At 46.6% G+C, this 17,140-nt stretch overlaps 1 protein-coding gene across 3 annotated transcripts in view; it reads right to left on the bottom strand.

Annotated features, from left to right (window-relative positions):
- Nucleotides 1–17,140, bottom strand: part of KIF7 (kinesin family member 7) — a 448,976-nt gene that overhangs the window by 392,276 nt on the left and 39,560 nt on the right. For all 3 annotated transcript variants that reach the window (XM_085644436.1, XM_085644435.1, XM_085644437.1), the window contains exon 2: nucleotides 1,739–1,939. In XM_085644436.1, coding sequence (XP_085500562.1) covers nucleotides 1,739–1,939 — 201 coding nt within the window. The remainder of the gene's footprint in view (nucleotides 1–1,738; nucleotides 1,940–17,140) is intronic.

The raw sequence follows: 17,140 nt of genomic DNA, 5'->3' as shown, positions 1-17,140 counted from the left end.
GTGTTGTTACAGTCCAGGATGGTGCCGGAGGATGTTTGTCGCTGACCTTACTGTGTCAGCGGCTCTTGAACTGTAGGGCTGTGATCGTTGCTCAGAACTTGAGGACCAGGACATTTCAGTGTAGCAGCTCACATGGCAGCGCACATCTTTGGCAGTAGCGGCCTCCCTAGGACAGGTGCAACAGGATGCTGGGATGGCGGTCCTGTCTCCGGGCTGATATTAACCATGCGGGGGTCTTCGGCAGTTGCAGCCTCCAGGCCGATCATGGCTCCCACCCAGGTGGTGATAAAGTGTTCAGTCTCAGATTCTAGTAGACAAGTCTCTCAAATAACGGCAGACTGCTTATGACAAGCAATCCTTAAGTCTTGTTATTCACAACAAGAACTGTTCAGGGGACACAAAGGTTTTTCTTAGCTGTGCTCCCTTGTAGTCACTTGCGTTCTCTGGCTATTCCCCATGCTGAAAACATACTGAGCTTCTCTTGCTGAACAGCCTCTACTGCAGCAGGACCAGGCACACGCCTTCCCTCTCTCTCAGCATTCAGGCAGGCTTCTAGGCTCTAGGAAGACCCTCAACTTCTCCAGCAGAAAACGCAGACTTGAGATGATCTCCCCTTACCTCTGGGAGACCGACTGTCATGCAAGCACCAGCCCTGGTCATGCAACAATCTTTCCAGTACTCTGCAAAACAGATTGGAACTGGAACAAAATAGGGTGGTTGGCTTAACTTTCCTAAAAACATTACAGACAAGGGGTGTGGATGCACGATCTAATATTTCAGAACCGATTTAAAGTGATTCTCTTTCAATTAGCATATTCTAACAGTTCCTCACACAGTCAGTGTGCAATATGATGGCTGACACAGGTAGCAATGATGCTGGCTCCAAGCAGAAGTATCCAAAACAAGGGCACAATAAAGTCTGAGATCTCTGCACCAGGCTCTCATCAGCTTTCCTGAAGAATTATTCAGGGACAGGACAGGTTCTGTCTAGAAACTACCCTATAACCTATCAAATGGTGGTGCGAAAGAAGAACTAATCAGCAATTCTTTCCAAATTATGACCTCACTGAATTTAAAAGAGAAGTCCTATCTCCATCCTTATTCACTTCAGTGTCTGGGTCTCCACACTCCAGTCACATAAATGCAGTCAATATTCTTCCACTGTCATTCCACCTTGTGTCATGCTACACCACGGGGCATCTAAAATGGAGTATACTGATTAATTCCAGTACTCAAGACTATCACCACACAGAGTCCCTCCACTATACATGTGTCTCACACTCACTGCACATACATGCATACTGAATGTCAGCATAGTGCCTGGATTTAAAAAAAATAATTCTCAATAGTGTCAGTCTTGATTGCTAGGCCAATAGCTGTGCAGATTGACGTGTTGTTGAGTTTAGAAAAAAAGGTTTTGGAAGCAGGAGATCTACCAGCGTTCACCTATCTTTAGAGTACAATGCTCATGTTTATATATGTGTACACTGATGGATCATAAATGAGTACCCATAGCCTTAAGACTCATCAGGCATTCAAGTAGGAGTGAATATTCATAGGGTAAATACATGCAAAAATGTATTAGTTACTGTTTCACAAAATCCAAAGTAAACACGAATGAACATAGCTAAAATGGGCAATAAAGAAATATGGATAAATTCCGATGAAAATATATATATTTTTAAAATCCATCGAATGAGGACCCTCTATTTATAACTAGAGTCAATATGACCATTACCAGTGTTTCCTTTGTCGTCCTCCCGGATCTGAATGTCCTTACGAGAAGTCTCCACCTCAAGAAGATCCTTGAACTCCTCTTTGTACACTTCCAAGTAGGAAACTCTGACAATATAGTCTATTAGGTCCTTCTCATCAATCAGTTGGAAGATCTCAGCCATTGCACGAGGTATAATACCCTGCTCATCCTCACAGATGGAAGCTGGAAAAAAGGAAAGAGCAATCAATGCAAAGCAGACATCTCTGGCGGAAACACAGTATGTAATCCTTGCCATCCAAACACGCTTTATAATTTTATTAGACTTCTTACAATATTTAACAGTCAGTTTTATACTTTGCTTATTTCTGAAGAATTTCTTCTTAGAATCCTCACATAGCCATAAAGAGCCACATGCTCAGCCATCCTTTTAATATATCAGTTTCTTCAGATCACAGGGTCCCATCACCCTTCACCGGCTGAGGCTATGTAAATAAAAGGTATTACAGTATTGTATTTTATTGTCTCTGCAGGTCCGATTGGGCTCCGGCAGGGTATCCTTTGCTTCCTGTCTAGGATTAGATTAGCACACTGTGTCTGAATATGGGACCCCATACACCTACTTCTCTCAACACCCAAGAAACAGATTGTCTCTGCAGGTGTACGGTAATAGGTTCCGCCTGTCCTGATGAAATGCCAAAGACCCAGTTAGGGCTGTACTAGTCTTAAAACATGTCGACAACCAGACATCAAGTGTCATAACTCACCCTATTGTTTTCATAGTTGCTCTAGGTAAACATCACTAAAGGAAAAGGTAAGTCTTAGGCAATTACAATATTAGTGGTCCAAGGCAGCATATTCAATCAGCCTGCTTTTCACTATAATATTTTTGAAGTCACACTGTTTGAACGCTGATACGGGTGTGAGACTATTACAATCGCTCCATCAAATATAAGAGCAGGGGACGAGGATGGGCACGATAATGTAATATACCACCTTCTGTCGAGGAGGGCCCTATATCCCTTACCCAACACATTTTGTTGAGAAAGAGTGAGTCACTAGAAACTCTTTCCATGCCATATACAACACCTGATTCGGCATTCCCTTTCCCCCCTATAATTCTTAATTAAATTCACTGAAGCACAGCACATAATAGCAATCAGATGGTAATAATTTGACATACAACAAAATAGAACAGCTGATTAGGCATTTCCAATGAAATCTAGTTCCTTACTACTCATTATTTCACAGAACTTAAAGATAAGTCATATTGTAACACTTCTGCGCTTAACATGTACAGATTCCATCATTTTCTTCCTTATTCCCTATGTCTTCTATAACCATCTCCCCCACATTATAGACTCTCAAATCCTCTTGAAGTCTCCATATTCCTCCACCAATCCCTCACCATACTCTCCTTCATCTCCAACCTGGTCTTTCCCTGGCCCAGGGCGCACATTAATGTGTCATAGATAAGTATACGTATAACTGATATGATTGTAAGATGTGGCATGACAAGCGCTCATCCTCCCAAGTCCTGATTTGCACCAGTGATATGTACTATCATTAGCCATTCTGAAAGACTGCTCAAGTAATAGCAGCAGTTGGTTCCATCTAGGTACATGCATTACCAGACCAACAACCACATCCAGCACTCATCAGGACTACCGGAGGCATGAGCATCTGTCTGCACCACCATGTTCCGAGGACGGCTGCGTACAAAGGCTGATACCTCTCCCACCTGCTATTAAAAGGTGGACGTTACCCCACTTTTTCTTTTCATCTTACGCTGCATATGAAGTATAATTTAATGGCTATATTATACATTTCATTCAACCAACCATTCTTCTTGTGTTGGTGTGGTGGGAAAGCTTAAGTGTCTCAACAGAATACTTTTGCAATGGTTAACACAGTTGATAACCATTGTCTACTTTGTGAGGAGATACTCATAATATCAGTCAAGTCATGTAAAACCTGATACATTCAATTTCAGTGTGGCCCAACTGCGATTCTGGATAATCTTAAAATTACTACATTTTAATTGTGCTTCTCATAAACATGTCATGAAGTTCAAAGATTTCAGTCCTTCTCTCTTCAATGCTTTTGTGATCTAGGCATTTTTACCATCTAGTTTGCGGAGTGTCTGCATTATGATAGTATGTAGACTTCACATCACTCACCTACAGTGTCCCCATCCCTTCAGATTTTCTACTATGGGTGAGCCTGGAAGGTGCCATGGTGGTCGCCCAAATTTACTACGTGTACACAGTCAACTGCAGGAGTTTCCATCTTTGTGTTGTTGCGAATCCGAAGTCCCCTTGCAGAGACTGAAATGGCTTTGACCTATTATTCACCACTAAGTGGTGGATACAGCCCTGTTTTCCACTGCATCATCTTTCAGCACACACATATGGCAGCATCATCAATTAGACACTTGTTTGTGAATCCCAGCGCGTATTTTCAAGTATCCATGGCTCAAAAGCTATATTCTATTAGTGGTTTGTGACACTTGGTTTCCAGCCATATTAGACGGGTTGGTTGTTGAGAATAAAGAGACTAGCCCCTTTATATTTCGGTCAAGGGGTCTCTCTGAATTCACCCAGAATGGCACCTTGTTAGAAATGGTGGTCCTAGTTGGCAATGGTTTGCACCTTTGTCCAAATAGGGACACTTGCTCCTAGTCAGGGAAAGAGGCATACACTCCTAAAATAACCCCTGCTCACCCCCTTGGTAGCTTGGCACGAGCAGACAGGCTCATCTCAAAACCTAGCAGAGGCATACTGGATGGTTAGGCAAGAAAATACCAACTTTCTAAAACTGGTATTTTCAAACTCAGAATGTAAAAATCACCCTCACTGAAAAATGCACTTTAACATTCTGAGTTCAGGCACACTAAACTTTATTTTCCTATCCTGTTCCTAGGGCCAGTTATGTTTATAAGATATTATAAACTAACTGTCCATTCTGGCCTATAGGAACAGATAGCCTTGCAATAGTGAAAAACAAAACGGGCAGTATTTCACTCTCAGGACATGCCATACACATCATAGCATGCCCTACCTTTCACATACAATGCACCCTACCCACATGGGTACCTTGGGACTACCTTAGGGGTGACTAACATGTAGAAAAGGGAAGGTTTAGGGACTGGCAAGTGGGTGCACTTGCCAAGTCGACATTGCAGTCCCAGACTGCACACAGGCTCTGCAATGGCAAGCCGGAGTCACATTTTACAGGCTGCTTCTGTGGGTGGCACAATCAGTGCTGCAAGCCCACCTCCAGCATCTGATTTACAGGCCCTGGGTACACATTGTGCACTGTACTGGGGTCTAACAAGGAAATCAAATAACCAATCATGGAGTCACTAATCCATAACAATTTACACAGGGAGCACTTGCGATTTGGCACTTAGCAGTGGAAAAGTGCCTAAAGCATCTAGACCAGCAAAAACATAGCAAACACACAGGAGGCAACAGCATAAAAATGGAAGGGAGACCCACGCCACTGGAGCCAGATCTAACACACCTCCTGAGCGATAAACCGCATACTTGCCAGATGGGAATGTTATAATGCCCTGTGGTAATACTCAAGGCCTAGGTCACCAGACAGAGTGCCTTTTAGCTATCAATTTATGCATTTTTAGTCTTGATTTCCAGTTGCCCCATATAAATAATCACATTTTTTTGTGTATAGTTCATAATAGTTAAATCAGCACCATGAGTATACCCAGTATGTAGTAAATATGAATTACCACGGGGCGTGGCTTGGACGGCGGAGCGGTATGGGGGGGGTGTGGCTTGGACGCCGGAGCGGGATGGCGGACTACGAGTGAGCTCCGCTCGGAAGCAGTATATTCTTCGATCATTAGTGCCTCGAACTGTGGCATTTTCGGGCGCAGATGATGGCCCTTGATTTCTGAAGCGGCGGTGAGTTCAGCAACCGCACTTTCTTTATAATTTCTGCCGTAAGAAGCCTGGAGCCTGCAGCGGTGAACTTCTCATGGAAGCGTGGGCAGAGCCGCTTTTATAACACGGCTTGATTTCAAATGCTGCCGGTTCATTGTTAAGTCCAGCTAATACCATAAAATGAATGCAACTCCTTTATTTTCTTTTTTATTTATGTGTGGGAAAAATATATAGGCATATAAGATTTCTCCACTCTCTCATATCAGTTGCAAGCTTTGGAGTTCCACATAAGCCCATATGAGTTGCTTTAACATATTGCTGGCAGCCTGATGCATGCTTTCCAGTCTGTAGCAGTCATGTGTATCATACATGAGGAAGAACACCCTGATATCAATGTTATATGCTGAATGTGAATCGGTCTATTTTTTTGAGGTCTCAGGGGTGAATTAAATTTTTTTTTCTCTCTCATGTTACCACATAACATATCTCGTATTTTTGCTGATGACGGCATTGCTTTACATGGAGACAATATTGAAAGGTACTTTATTTTGTCTTCATACTCTACAGTAGTTTTCTACAGCGCTATTATTCAACCCAACATTTTTTACTTATTTTGGATGGTTAATACTCCTGCCTGCTTCTCCTTTGGTGTATGTGTCACATTCGTCCGCTTTTAATTACTACTCATCGATCTCTTCCACATTTCAAGATGGCGAATGACCTTCACACCTCCTCTAGATCATCCTCCTCAGGAGCCAAACCAAAGAGACATAAGAATGATCCACCTTCCCCCATTCATACCTCACAAAATCCCGTTCTGGATTCTATTTTAGAGCAGGTACGCGGTCTTCAACCTTTTGTGGTCACTACTGTAGGAGAGTAGGGTCTGCTTCCTATGGTCACCCCCACTGTTTGCTTTTGCTTCACTGGTTTTCGACTTAGATGTGGCTGTGGGCCTGCTAATCAGACCCACAGCCCAGCTGTTCTCTCTCTAAATTCATACTATGTACTTTAGGTGCATAACCCAATTGGTAAGGATCACCTTCTAGGGCCCTGTACAGTGTACCTTAGGTACCCAGGGCATAGGTGTACCCTAGGCCTACCAGGGGCTGCAGCATGTATTATGCCACCCCTGGCTGGCCATCCATTATGACACAACTGGCTGATCACTCAGCTGGGGCAAGGTCGTGTAATCACCCCTTGCTTAGGTGTAGTATTCCTATATCTGCCTTATATATAGACACATGGGTAACCTATCAGTCACTCCTATGGCAGGCCTTAACAATCCTGAAGGCAGAGTGCTTGGTAACATGTGAGATGGTGCTCTAGCATGAGCTGAGCCTGGCTGCAGCTTTCGGAACCATGTCCTTATAGCTGTTCTATGATATCGCCTACCATATACTCTTAAAGTGCCTTATAATCCTCACGGTTATGGTAACTATGGTTTGGCTTTATCAAAACATGTCGTGTAAGGTGTCTAACACTTTGGAATACTACCCCCACACCATTTCTGGCGAGGAGGATAGTATTCCTCCCTTCTAGAGGGAGAAGACATGTTGAAGACCTACTACCCGGTTAAAGTTAACCAGAGCCCCAGCATTACAAAATGGATGCTGCTGCCACAGACACAAGTCTGACCTGCTGCTGCTGGGAGTCCTTCCAGCGAGGGAGGCTTGGACAATAGGTTTCCTGCCTTGGGAGGTGCTAGCACCACCCTAGACAGGACTTAGTGTATTGGGGCAGGGAGGGATGAAAGAAACAAGACACTGCCTGGGGCACACAAGGTGTCCCATGCATAGTCCAGTTCAAACCGGTGCTGGGGAACTCCAGCCCCAGTCCTGGTGCGAAACTGGACAAAGGGAAAGGGGTGTAACCACCCCCCTCCCTGGTCCCACCAATAGGAGGGACCTAGCAGGTAACCCAGCCCCCCAGATTAGTATAAGTGTGGGAGCTGAGTCCCTAGGACTTTGGATTATCCTGAAAACTGAAACTTGAACAGAAACTCTGGACCTTCGACAATCGACTACGGAAGAAGACTGAAGAATCTCCCTTGTGGCCAAGGAGAGGCCACCCTGTGCAAACAGGCACCATCAAGCGACCTGCCGTTTGCTTTGCCTAAGTTCTACGAGGAACCGACTGCAGAGCCCGACCAGCGCCTTGACTTCCAGACTTCTCCGACCCTGATCCACATCCACAGCAAAGCTGAGATCCGTGGAGGCGACGAGAGACGTGGGACCGGCTACCTGGGAAAATTTGCTACTTGCTTCAAGCGCTGCTTCTGAGGCATCCTCGAAGTTGTGCTCTGGGGATTGAGAAGCCCCAACCCCGAGCACCATCTGCACCGAAGATCAGCCCTCCACGAGTTCTGCGTGGGGCCCTTCTGCATTTTCCTGCTCGATGCGTCTGTCCGGTTGCTTGCCCGTTGGCTAGTGACCTCTGCGACGACGAACCCTTGACTTTCCACTGCTGGTTTGGCTCCTCCAGACTGGCCCTTGCTTCCCTGTGAAAGAGAAGCACCTCAGGCCTTCCTGGTCTGCAACAGAAGCGAATCCTTCATTCTGCGTGGGTTGCGCTTGCCAAGGCTTGTTGTGTCCAAACTCGACATAGACGCCGCCGACAGCAAGAGCCCTCGTGGGACAGCTCGCCTCCTGGTTCTGGTCGTCCTCGACGTCTCCCGGTACCCGTGGCTGCTGCGACAAGCTTCACCTCTTCACCTGCATCTTCACGACATCGCCTGGTTCCTTCCCGGCTCCTGGCCGGTGACCTAGACTCTGTCCCCTCTGCTTGCAGGTACCCTCCTTCTTGATTCCAATCTTGGGATCCACTGGACACTCTTCACTGACTGCCTGTCAGCATCTTTTCTTCAGGCATCCATAGGAGTCGACGACGAAACCTGATGCAAGTTCACACCTATGCACCCGCAGCCCGTGGGCTAGGTAACTTGAGTACTCCGGTGCTCACAAGGGTATTGACTATCCTAGTGTCTAGTTTCCAAGTCTCGAACTCCTAGTTCCTTCCGAAGTGTCCTAAAACTCTTAATTTCTAAATACTACTATTTCTATCGACTTTTACGCATTACGCGTGAGTGTTTCCACTCTGCACCTGAATCCCGTGGGCCTCCCACTGCCTAGCAACTGATAGGATAGTGTAGCCCCCGCGATTCCCTAGGCCTAGGCCTAATCTGTGTTCGTGACAGTGGTTCTTATACCACTTACTTAGTATATGGTTTGCGTGGCCCCTAGGGCCTAACTGTATTACTTACCTGTGTGACTTATGTATGCTTAAATAAGACTGTGTTGTACTTACCTCGAATCGCATAAAGAGTGCTGAGGGTATTGTGACTAGAATAAATACATTCTATTTTTATAATATATCTGTTGTGGTGTCCTTTCATTTGGTATTCAAGGGATTGCAAATGGTATAACAGCTGGCTTCCCATGCCATACAGTGTTTAGCCTAAGACTGCTCTTGTCCATGCTACCACTAGGATAGCTGGTCTATAAGGTTGACTTTACAACCAATCACCATAAGGGTTGTTTGGACTGATACAAGGTGTACACTAGAACTAGTGACATCATATATCAGGCCAACTTCTCACATTGGTGAGCAGCGGTTGGGATCTGAGCTTGCTGTTGTGATATCATTGCAATCTTGAGATATCAAATTGAAAGATCACAAGGATATTTGTTAGGTACATATAACATAGCTTATAAATACTTAAGTTCTACTGAACTTAGTTGTTGAAGGGCCTAGCACACCCTGACTACAACTACTAGAGAGGTTTTAGTAGATACAACTAGTGTAGGTAGGTGCACACACCACACCCTCACTAGATCATGTCTCTGAGAGGAGATCAAGTTGATTCTCTCTCAGGAGGGGGATATCCTAGAAAGATACCCTCTAGATATGATACCCTAACTTTTCAGGAGATGACAATTGTGTACCTCCAGAAAGTTAAAACAGGGTTCAAACCATACCCTCATTTATCTAGTGGAGATCTTAGAAGAGTATGATGTTCAGATAGCCTCCCAGGATGGTGCCTAGGTACCAATGAGGGTCTACCCTCCACAGAAGACTCCCCTCACAATACTGATTAAGAAGAGTCAGCAGGGACTTCAGAAGATGAGGTAGACACCCAGGTCCAAGTTAGGAGACTTAGCCAGGCTAACTTAAGCCTACATGGGAGTCTGAATGGGGTCCCCCCATTCAGACCCTCAAGTGGACTTAACCAGAGAAGCAGGAGAGGAAGATCCCCTTCCAGGGAATCTATCCACTCCCATGTCTCTAATAACTCCAATGCCTCTTCTCACAGGGGAATGACTTCTCCACAGAGAAAAGAGCATCAGGCCAGAATGAGGGAAGTCAATCTGAGGATTGAAAGGGAAGAACTTGCCCTTGCCAAAGAGAGACTTGCTCTGGCCAGAGAGCAAAAGTTAAGTGGGCTAGGACCCACTGGTGGCAGCAATATCCCTAAGGATAGAGACAGGGCCTATGATAATAGAAACCTGAGCAAGATTGTCCCTCCCTACAAGTGTGGGGATGACATCCACAAATGGATAACTGCTTTGGAGAGGGCTTGCAAAGTACAGAAGGTACCCCAAAGTCAGTGGGCAGCTATCTTGCGGCTCTCCTTCTCTGAGAAAGGTAGAGACAAGCTCCTCACAGTTAGTGATGAGGATGCTGACAATTACACTGTCCTGAAGAGTGCTCTGATTGATGGGTTTGGCCTAACCACTGAACAATACAGGTTGTTGTTCAGGGATACCCAGAAGACACTGACTCAGGACTGGACTGACTTTGTAGATTGTGCCACTAAGGCTTTGGAAGGCTGGTTATTGGGTAGTGAGGTTAAGGACTATACAGGATTGTATAATTTGATCATGAGAGAACAAATCCTTAACAACTGTCAAAACCAGCTGCTGCATCAACACTTGATTGACTCTGACCTAACTTCTCCCCAGGAATTGGGAAAGAAGGCAGATAGGTGGGTCAGGACTAGAGTTAAGCAGAAAAACCAGAACCAGGGCGGTGATCAGAAAAAGGCAGACCAGAAGAGTAATGAGCAGAAATCAAAAGACCAGAAGTCTTCACCAGGCCCCCAAAAGGCTCAGGGGGAGGGTGGTCCCAAAAAGGATAAAAAGAAAGATGGCCAAAAGAAACCTTGGTGTAACTAATGTAAGTCCAATTCCCATTGGTTTAGTGAGTGCACCAAAAAGGACAAGCCCCCAACCACCATTGCCCCTAAGGCAACTGTACCCCCTAGTCCAGCTGTAAGTGGTGGTTCCCAGCAAAAGGGTGTAATAGGGTTAACCCTGGGAACTGAAGTGGATTCTGGCCTAGTCAGGATACCCACTCAGGCTGTTCTGATCTGTGATGGGGACATAGCTCAGTCCTCTACTGTGGGTCCCAGTAACCTGGGCAAGTACAGACAGACTCCTTTAATCAACCAAAGAATGGCTCAGGCCTACAGGGACACAGGTGCTAGTGTCACAATGGTGACACCTGCCTTTGTGGACCCTGGACCGATCATGCTAGGTGAGAATTACCTAGTGACCAACGCTAGCAATACCACTACCTCCCATAGTGTGGCAATTGTTAACTTCTCCTGGGGAGGGGTAACTGGCCTCAAGAAAGTTGTTGTGAGTTCAGAGCTTCCTGTAGAGTGTCTGTTGGGAAATGACTTTGAAACTTCAGTGTGGGCTGGAGTGGAGTATAGGACCCATGCAGAAATGCTGGGAATAGATGCACATGTCCTTGCTGTGACTAGGTCACAGGCCAAAAAGTGCAACACTGAACAAGTGCTGGATCCTGGGACAATGGACCAGACACAACCCAAGAGAAAGAGCAGTAGGGTTAAGGCTGTGCCTTCCCCCCTGCCTCAGGTAGAGAGTCAGCCCTCACAGGAGGATGATTCTGAGAGCCCTGAAGGAACTGTCCTAGAAGAACTGGAACCTGACCAGGTTGAGTTTCTTGGGACAGGGGGACCTTCAAGGGCAGATCTGAGGCAGGCCCAATTAGACTGTCCTTCTCTTGAACCCCTCAGACAGCAGGCTGCTGCTGAGGCTGCAGGGAATGCTCAAGGTACCCATAGAGTGTATTGGGATGAAGGGCTGCTGTACTCAGAGGCTAGAGACCCCAAGCCTGGTGCGTCCAGGAGATTGGTCATACCATTGAGTTTCAGAGGCTTCCTTCTTACCTTGGCCCATGATATTCCCCTTGCAGGACACTTAGGCCAGAATAAGACTTGGGACAGACTTGTCCCTCACTTTCACTGGCCTCACATGTCAGAAGACACCAAGGAGTTTTGTCGCTCCTGTGTCACCTGCCAAGCCAGTGGCAAATCAGGTGGCACCACAAAGGCCCCCCTCATACCACTACCTGTGGTGGGGGTCCCCTTTGAGAGAGTGGGGATAGACATTGTAGGATCAATGGACCCCCAAACAGCATCTGGGCACAGATTCATACTGGTGATAGTGGACCATGCCACCAGGTACCCAGAAGCTATACCCCTGAGGACCACAACAGCTCCTGTTGCGGCAAGGGCCCTACTTGGAGTATTCTCCAGAGTGGGTTTTCCAAAGGAGGTTGTCTCTGACAGAGGTGCCAACTTCATGTCAGGATATTTGACTGCAATGTGGAAGGAGTGTGGTGTAAACTACAAATTCACCACCCCCTATCACCCACAATGCAATGGGCTTGTTGAAAGGTTCAACAAGACCCTAAAAGGGATGATAAAAGGTTTACCAGACAAGCTTAGGAGAAGATGGGACATCCTTTTACCCTGCCTTCTGTTTGCTTACAGAGAGGTCCCACAAAAGGGGGTTGGCTACAGCCCTTTTGAGCTTTTGTTTGGGCATCCTGTAAGGTGCCCCTGTGTCTAGTAAGGGAAGGATGGGAGAGACCTCTCAGACAACCCAAACTGGACATAGTGGATTATGTACTTGGCCTCCGCTCCAGGATGGCAGAGTATATGAAGAAGGCTTCTAAAAACCTTGAGGCAAGCCAAGAACTCCAAAAAGCTTGGCATGACAAAAAGGCTGTGCGGACTGTGTACCAGCCAGGACAGAAAGTGTGGGTGTTGGAGCCAGTGGCCCCAGCAGCACTCCAGGACAAATGGTCTGGACCCCACACTATTGTTGAACAAAAGGGAGAAGTCCCCTACTTGGTGGACCTTGGGACTCCCAGAAGCCCGCACAGGGTGCTTCATTTCAACAGGTTAAAGGCATATGTTGACAGGGCAGACACGGGCTTACTCATGGCTACAGATGAGGGGCAGGAGGAAGAGAGTGACCCTCTCCCAGACTTGCTGACTCAGAACCCTGATGATGGTTCAGTTGATGGTGTGGTCTTTTCTGACCACACCTGAGGAATGTTTTAGAGGCCCTGCAAAAGGCAGGCCTCACTATCAAGGCCACTAAGTGCCAGATAGGGCAGAGCAAGGTTGTGTACCTGGGCCACGTAGTAGGTGGGGGTCAGGTTCAACCACTGGAGAGCAAGATCCAGACCATAAAGAACTGGACTCCTTCAATTACCCAGACACAGGTCAGAGCTTTCTTGGGTCTGACTGGGTACTACAGAAAGTTTGTTAAGAACTATGGGTCCATTGTGACACCACTTAATAACTTGACCTCTAAGAAGATGCCAAAGAAAGTTCAGTGGACAGTAAGCTGTCAGAAGGCATTTGATGACCTGAAGCAGGCCATGTGCACTGCACCTATTCTGAAAAGTCCAGACTACTCCAAAGAGTTCATTGTCCAGACAGATGCTTCTGAGTTGGGTGTGGGAGCTATTCTTTCACAACTGAATATAGATGGTCAAGACCAGCCCATTGCTTTTATTAGTAGAAGGCTGACCCCTAGAGAGAAACGTTGGTCAGCTATTGAGAGGGAGGCCTTTGCTGTGGTTTGGGCCCTGAAGAAGCTGAGGCCATACCTTTTTGGCACTCACTTCAAGATTCAGACAGACCATAAGCCCCTCTTGTGGCTAAATCAGATGAAGGGTGAAAATCCCAAACTTCTTAGGTGGTCCATTTCCCTACAGGGGATGGACTTCACAGTGGAACATAGACCTGGGACTGACCATGCCAATGCAGATGGACTCTCCAGATATTTCCACTTAGAACATGAAGACTCAACTGGTCAAGGTTAGTTTAATGTCCCTAAGTTTGGGGGGGGAGGGGGAGGGTTGTGTAGGAGTGTAGGGTCTGCTTCCTATGGTCACCCCCACTTTTTGCTTTTGCTTCACTGGTTTTCTATGTGGCTGTGGGCCTGCTAATCAGACCCACAGCCCAGCTGTTCTCTCTCTAAATTTATACTATGTACTTTAGGTACATAACCCAATTGGTAAGGATCACCTTCTAGGGCCCTGTACAGTGTACCTTAGGTACCCAGGGCATAGGTGTACCCTAGGCCTACCAGGGGCTGCAGCATGTATTATGCCACACCTGGCTGGCCTTCCATTATGACACAACTGGCTGATCACTCAGCTGGGGCAAGGTCGTGTAATCACCCCTTGCTTAGGTGTAGTATTCCTATACCTGCCTTATATATAGACACATGGGTAACCTATCAGTCACTCCTATGGCAGGCCTTAACAATCCTGAAGGCAGAGTGCTTGGTAACATGTGAGATGGTGCTCTAGCATGAGCTGAGCCTGTCTGCAGCTTTCGGAACCATGTCCTTATAGCTGTTCTATGATATCACCTACCATATACTCTTAAAGTGCCTTATAATCCTCGCGGTTATGGTAACTATGGTTTGGCTTTATCAAAACATGTTGTGTAAAGTGTCTAACACTTTGGAATACTACCCCCACACCATTTCTGGTGATGAGGATAGTATTCCTCCCTTCTAGAGGGAGAAGACATGTTGAAGTCTGACCTCCTGCTGCTGGGAGTTCTTCCAGCGAGGGAGGCTTGGACAATAGGTTTCCTGCCTTGGGAGGTACTAGCACCACCCTAGACAGGACTTAGTGTATTGGGGCAGGGAGGGATGAAAGAAACACAAGGTGTTCCACGCATAGTCCAGTTCAACCGGTGCTGGGGCACTCCAGCCCCAGTCCTGGCGCGAAACTGGACAAAGGGAAAGGGGTGTAACCACCCCCCTCCCTGGTCCCACCCATAGGAGGGACCTAGCAGGTAACCCAGCCACCCAGGTTAGTATAAGAGTGGGAGCTGAGTCCCTAGGACTTTGGATTATCCTGAAAACTGAAACTTGAACAGAAACTCTGGACCTTCGACATTCGTCTACGGAAGAAGACTGAAGAATCTCCCTTGTGGCCAAGGAGTGGCCACCCTGTGCAAACAGACACCATCAAGCGACCTGCTGTTTGCTTTGCCTAAGTTCTACGAGCAACCGACTGCAGAGCCCGACCAGCGCCTTGACTTCCAGACTTCTCCGACCCTGATCCACATCCACAGCAAAGCTGAGATCCGTGGAGGCGACGAGAGACGTGGGACCGGCTACCTGGGAAAATTGGCTACTTGCTTCCAGCGCAGCTTCTGAGGCATCCTCGAAGTTGTGCTCTGGGGATTGAGAAGCCCCAACCCCGAGCACCATCTGCACCGAAGATCAGCCCTCCACACTCCACGAGTTCTGCGTGGGGCCCTTCTGCATTTTCCTGCTCAACGCGTCTGTCCAGTTGCTTGCCCGTTGGCTAGTGACCTCTGCGACGACGAACCCTTGACTTTCCACTGCTGGTTTGGCTCCTCCAGACTGGCCCTTGCTTCCCTGTGAAAGAGAAGCACCTCGGGCCTTCCTGGTATGCAACAGAAGCGAATCCTTCATTCTGCGTGGGTTGCGCTTGCCAAGGCTTGTTGTGTCCAAACTCGACATCGACGCCGCCGACAGCAAGAGCCCTCGTGGGACAGCTCGCCTCCTGGTTCTGGTCATCCTCGACGTCTCCTGGTACCCGTGGCTGCTGCGACAAGCTTCACCTCTTCACCTGCATCTTCACGACATCGCTTGGTTCCTTCCTGGTTCCTTCCCGGCTCCTGGCTGGTGACCTAGACTCTGTCCCCTCTGCTTGCAGGTACCCTCCTTCTTGATTCCAATCTTGGGATCCACTGGACACTCTTCACTGACTGCCTGTCAGCATCTTTTCTTCAGGCATCCATAGGAGTCGACGACGAAACCCGACGCAAGTTCACACCTATGCACCCGCAGCCCGTGGGCTAGGTAACTTGAGTACTCCGGTGCTCACAAGGGTATTGACTATCCTAGTGTCTAGTTTCCAAGTCTCGAACTCCTAGTTCCTTCCGAAGTGTCCTAAAACTCTTAATTTCTAAATACTACTATTTCTATCGACTTTAACGCATTACGCGTGTTTCCACTCTGCACCTGAATCCCGTGGGCCTTCCACTGCCTAGCAACTGATAGGATAGTGTAGCCCCCGCGATTGCCTAGGCCTAACCTGTGTTCGTGACAGTGGTTCTTATACCACTTGCTTAGTATATGGTTTGCGTGGCCCCTAGGACCTAACTGTATTACTTACCTGTGTGACTTATGTATGCTTAAATAAGACTGTGTTGTACTTACCTCGAATCGCATAAAGAGTGCTGAGGGTATTGTGACTAGAATAAATACATTCTATTTTTATAATATATCTGTTGTGGTGTCCTTTCATTTGGTATTCAAGGGATTGCAAATGGTATAACAGCTGGCTTCCCATGCCATACAGTGTTTAGCCTAAGACTGCTCTTGTCCATGCTACCACTAGGATAGCTGGTCTATAAGGTTGACTTTACAACCAATCACCATAAGGGTTGTTTGGACTGATACAAGGTGTACATTAGAACTAGTGACATCATATATCAGGCCAACTTCTCACAACTACTATCGAAAAGTTAAAACAAATTGAAGACCGCTAGATAGTCATGGAGGGCAAGGTATTGGAGCTTGAACAACGTGTTGGGGATCTCCAAGATATCTCCACTAAAATTCTTTTGTTAGAACAAGAGATTCATAAACTCAAACTTCACACCGAAGACTTGGAAAATCGCAATCGAAGGAACAATCTTCGCCTTTATAGTCTGCTGGAAAATATTGAAGTTCCAGATATGTTATCCTTTCTGAAAAAGTTCCTGCCGGACCTCTTAGATCTTCAATCTTCATCTCCTCTTAACATACAAAATGCGCATCGTTTGGGTCGTCTTCAACCCAACTCGAGCAAACCACGTGGTATCATCATGCTTTTCTTAGAGTTTACTGAATTGATGCATGTCTTGAAAGCGGTTGAAACCAAACTACACCTCACATGGTCAGGTCATAATATTTTTATCTCACAATATGCTTCAAATGCAACAAATGCACGCCGCAAGGAATTTTTGGCTCTTCGTCCCCAGATGAGACACTTGAATATTCAATATGGCATTCTTCATCCTTGTCTGTGCATAGTTACTCATGAAGGAAGGTCATGCTATTTTGATGATCCAGCTAAATGGAAACTCTTTCTCAACAATATTTCTCCCCTAAATATGGAAAACGAATGTTTTATTATTCTCTTAATCTTTACTAGTTATTTG

Source organism: Triturus cristatus, chromosome 3_1 (genome assembly GCF_964204655.1).
Source record: "Triturus cristatus chromosome 3_1, aTriCri1.1, whole genome shotgun sequence".
In the NCBI taxonomy this organism is placed as follows: Eukaryota; Metazoa; Chordata; class Amphibia; order Caudata; family Salamandridae; genus Triturus; species Triturus cristatus.
Note: the sequence above shows the minus strand (reverse complement) of the source record. Positions and strands in the feature narration are given on the sequence as shown.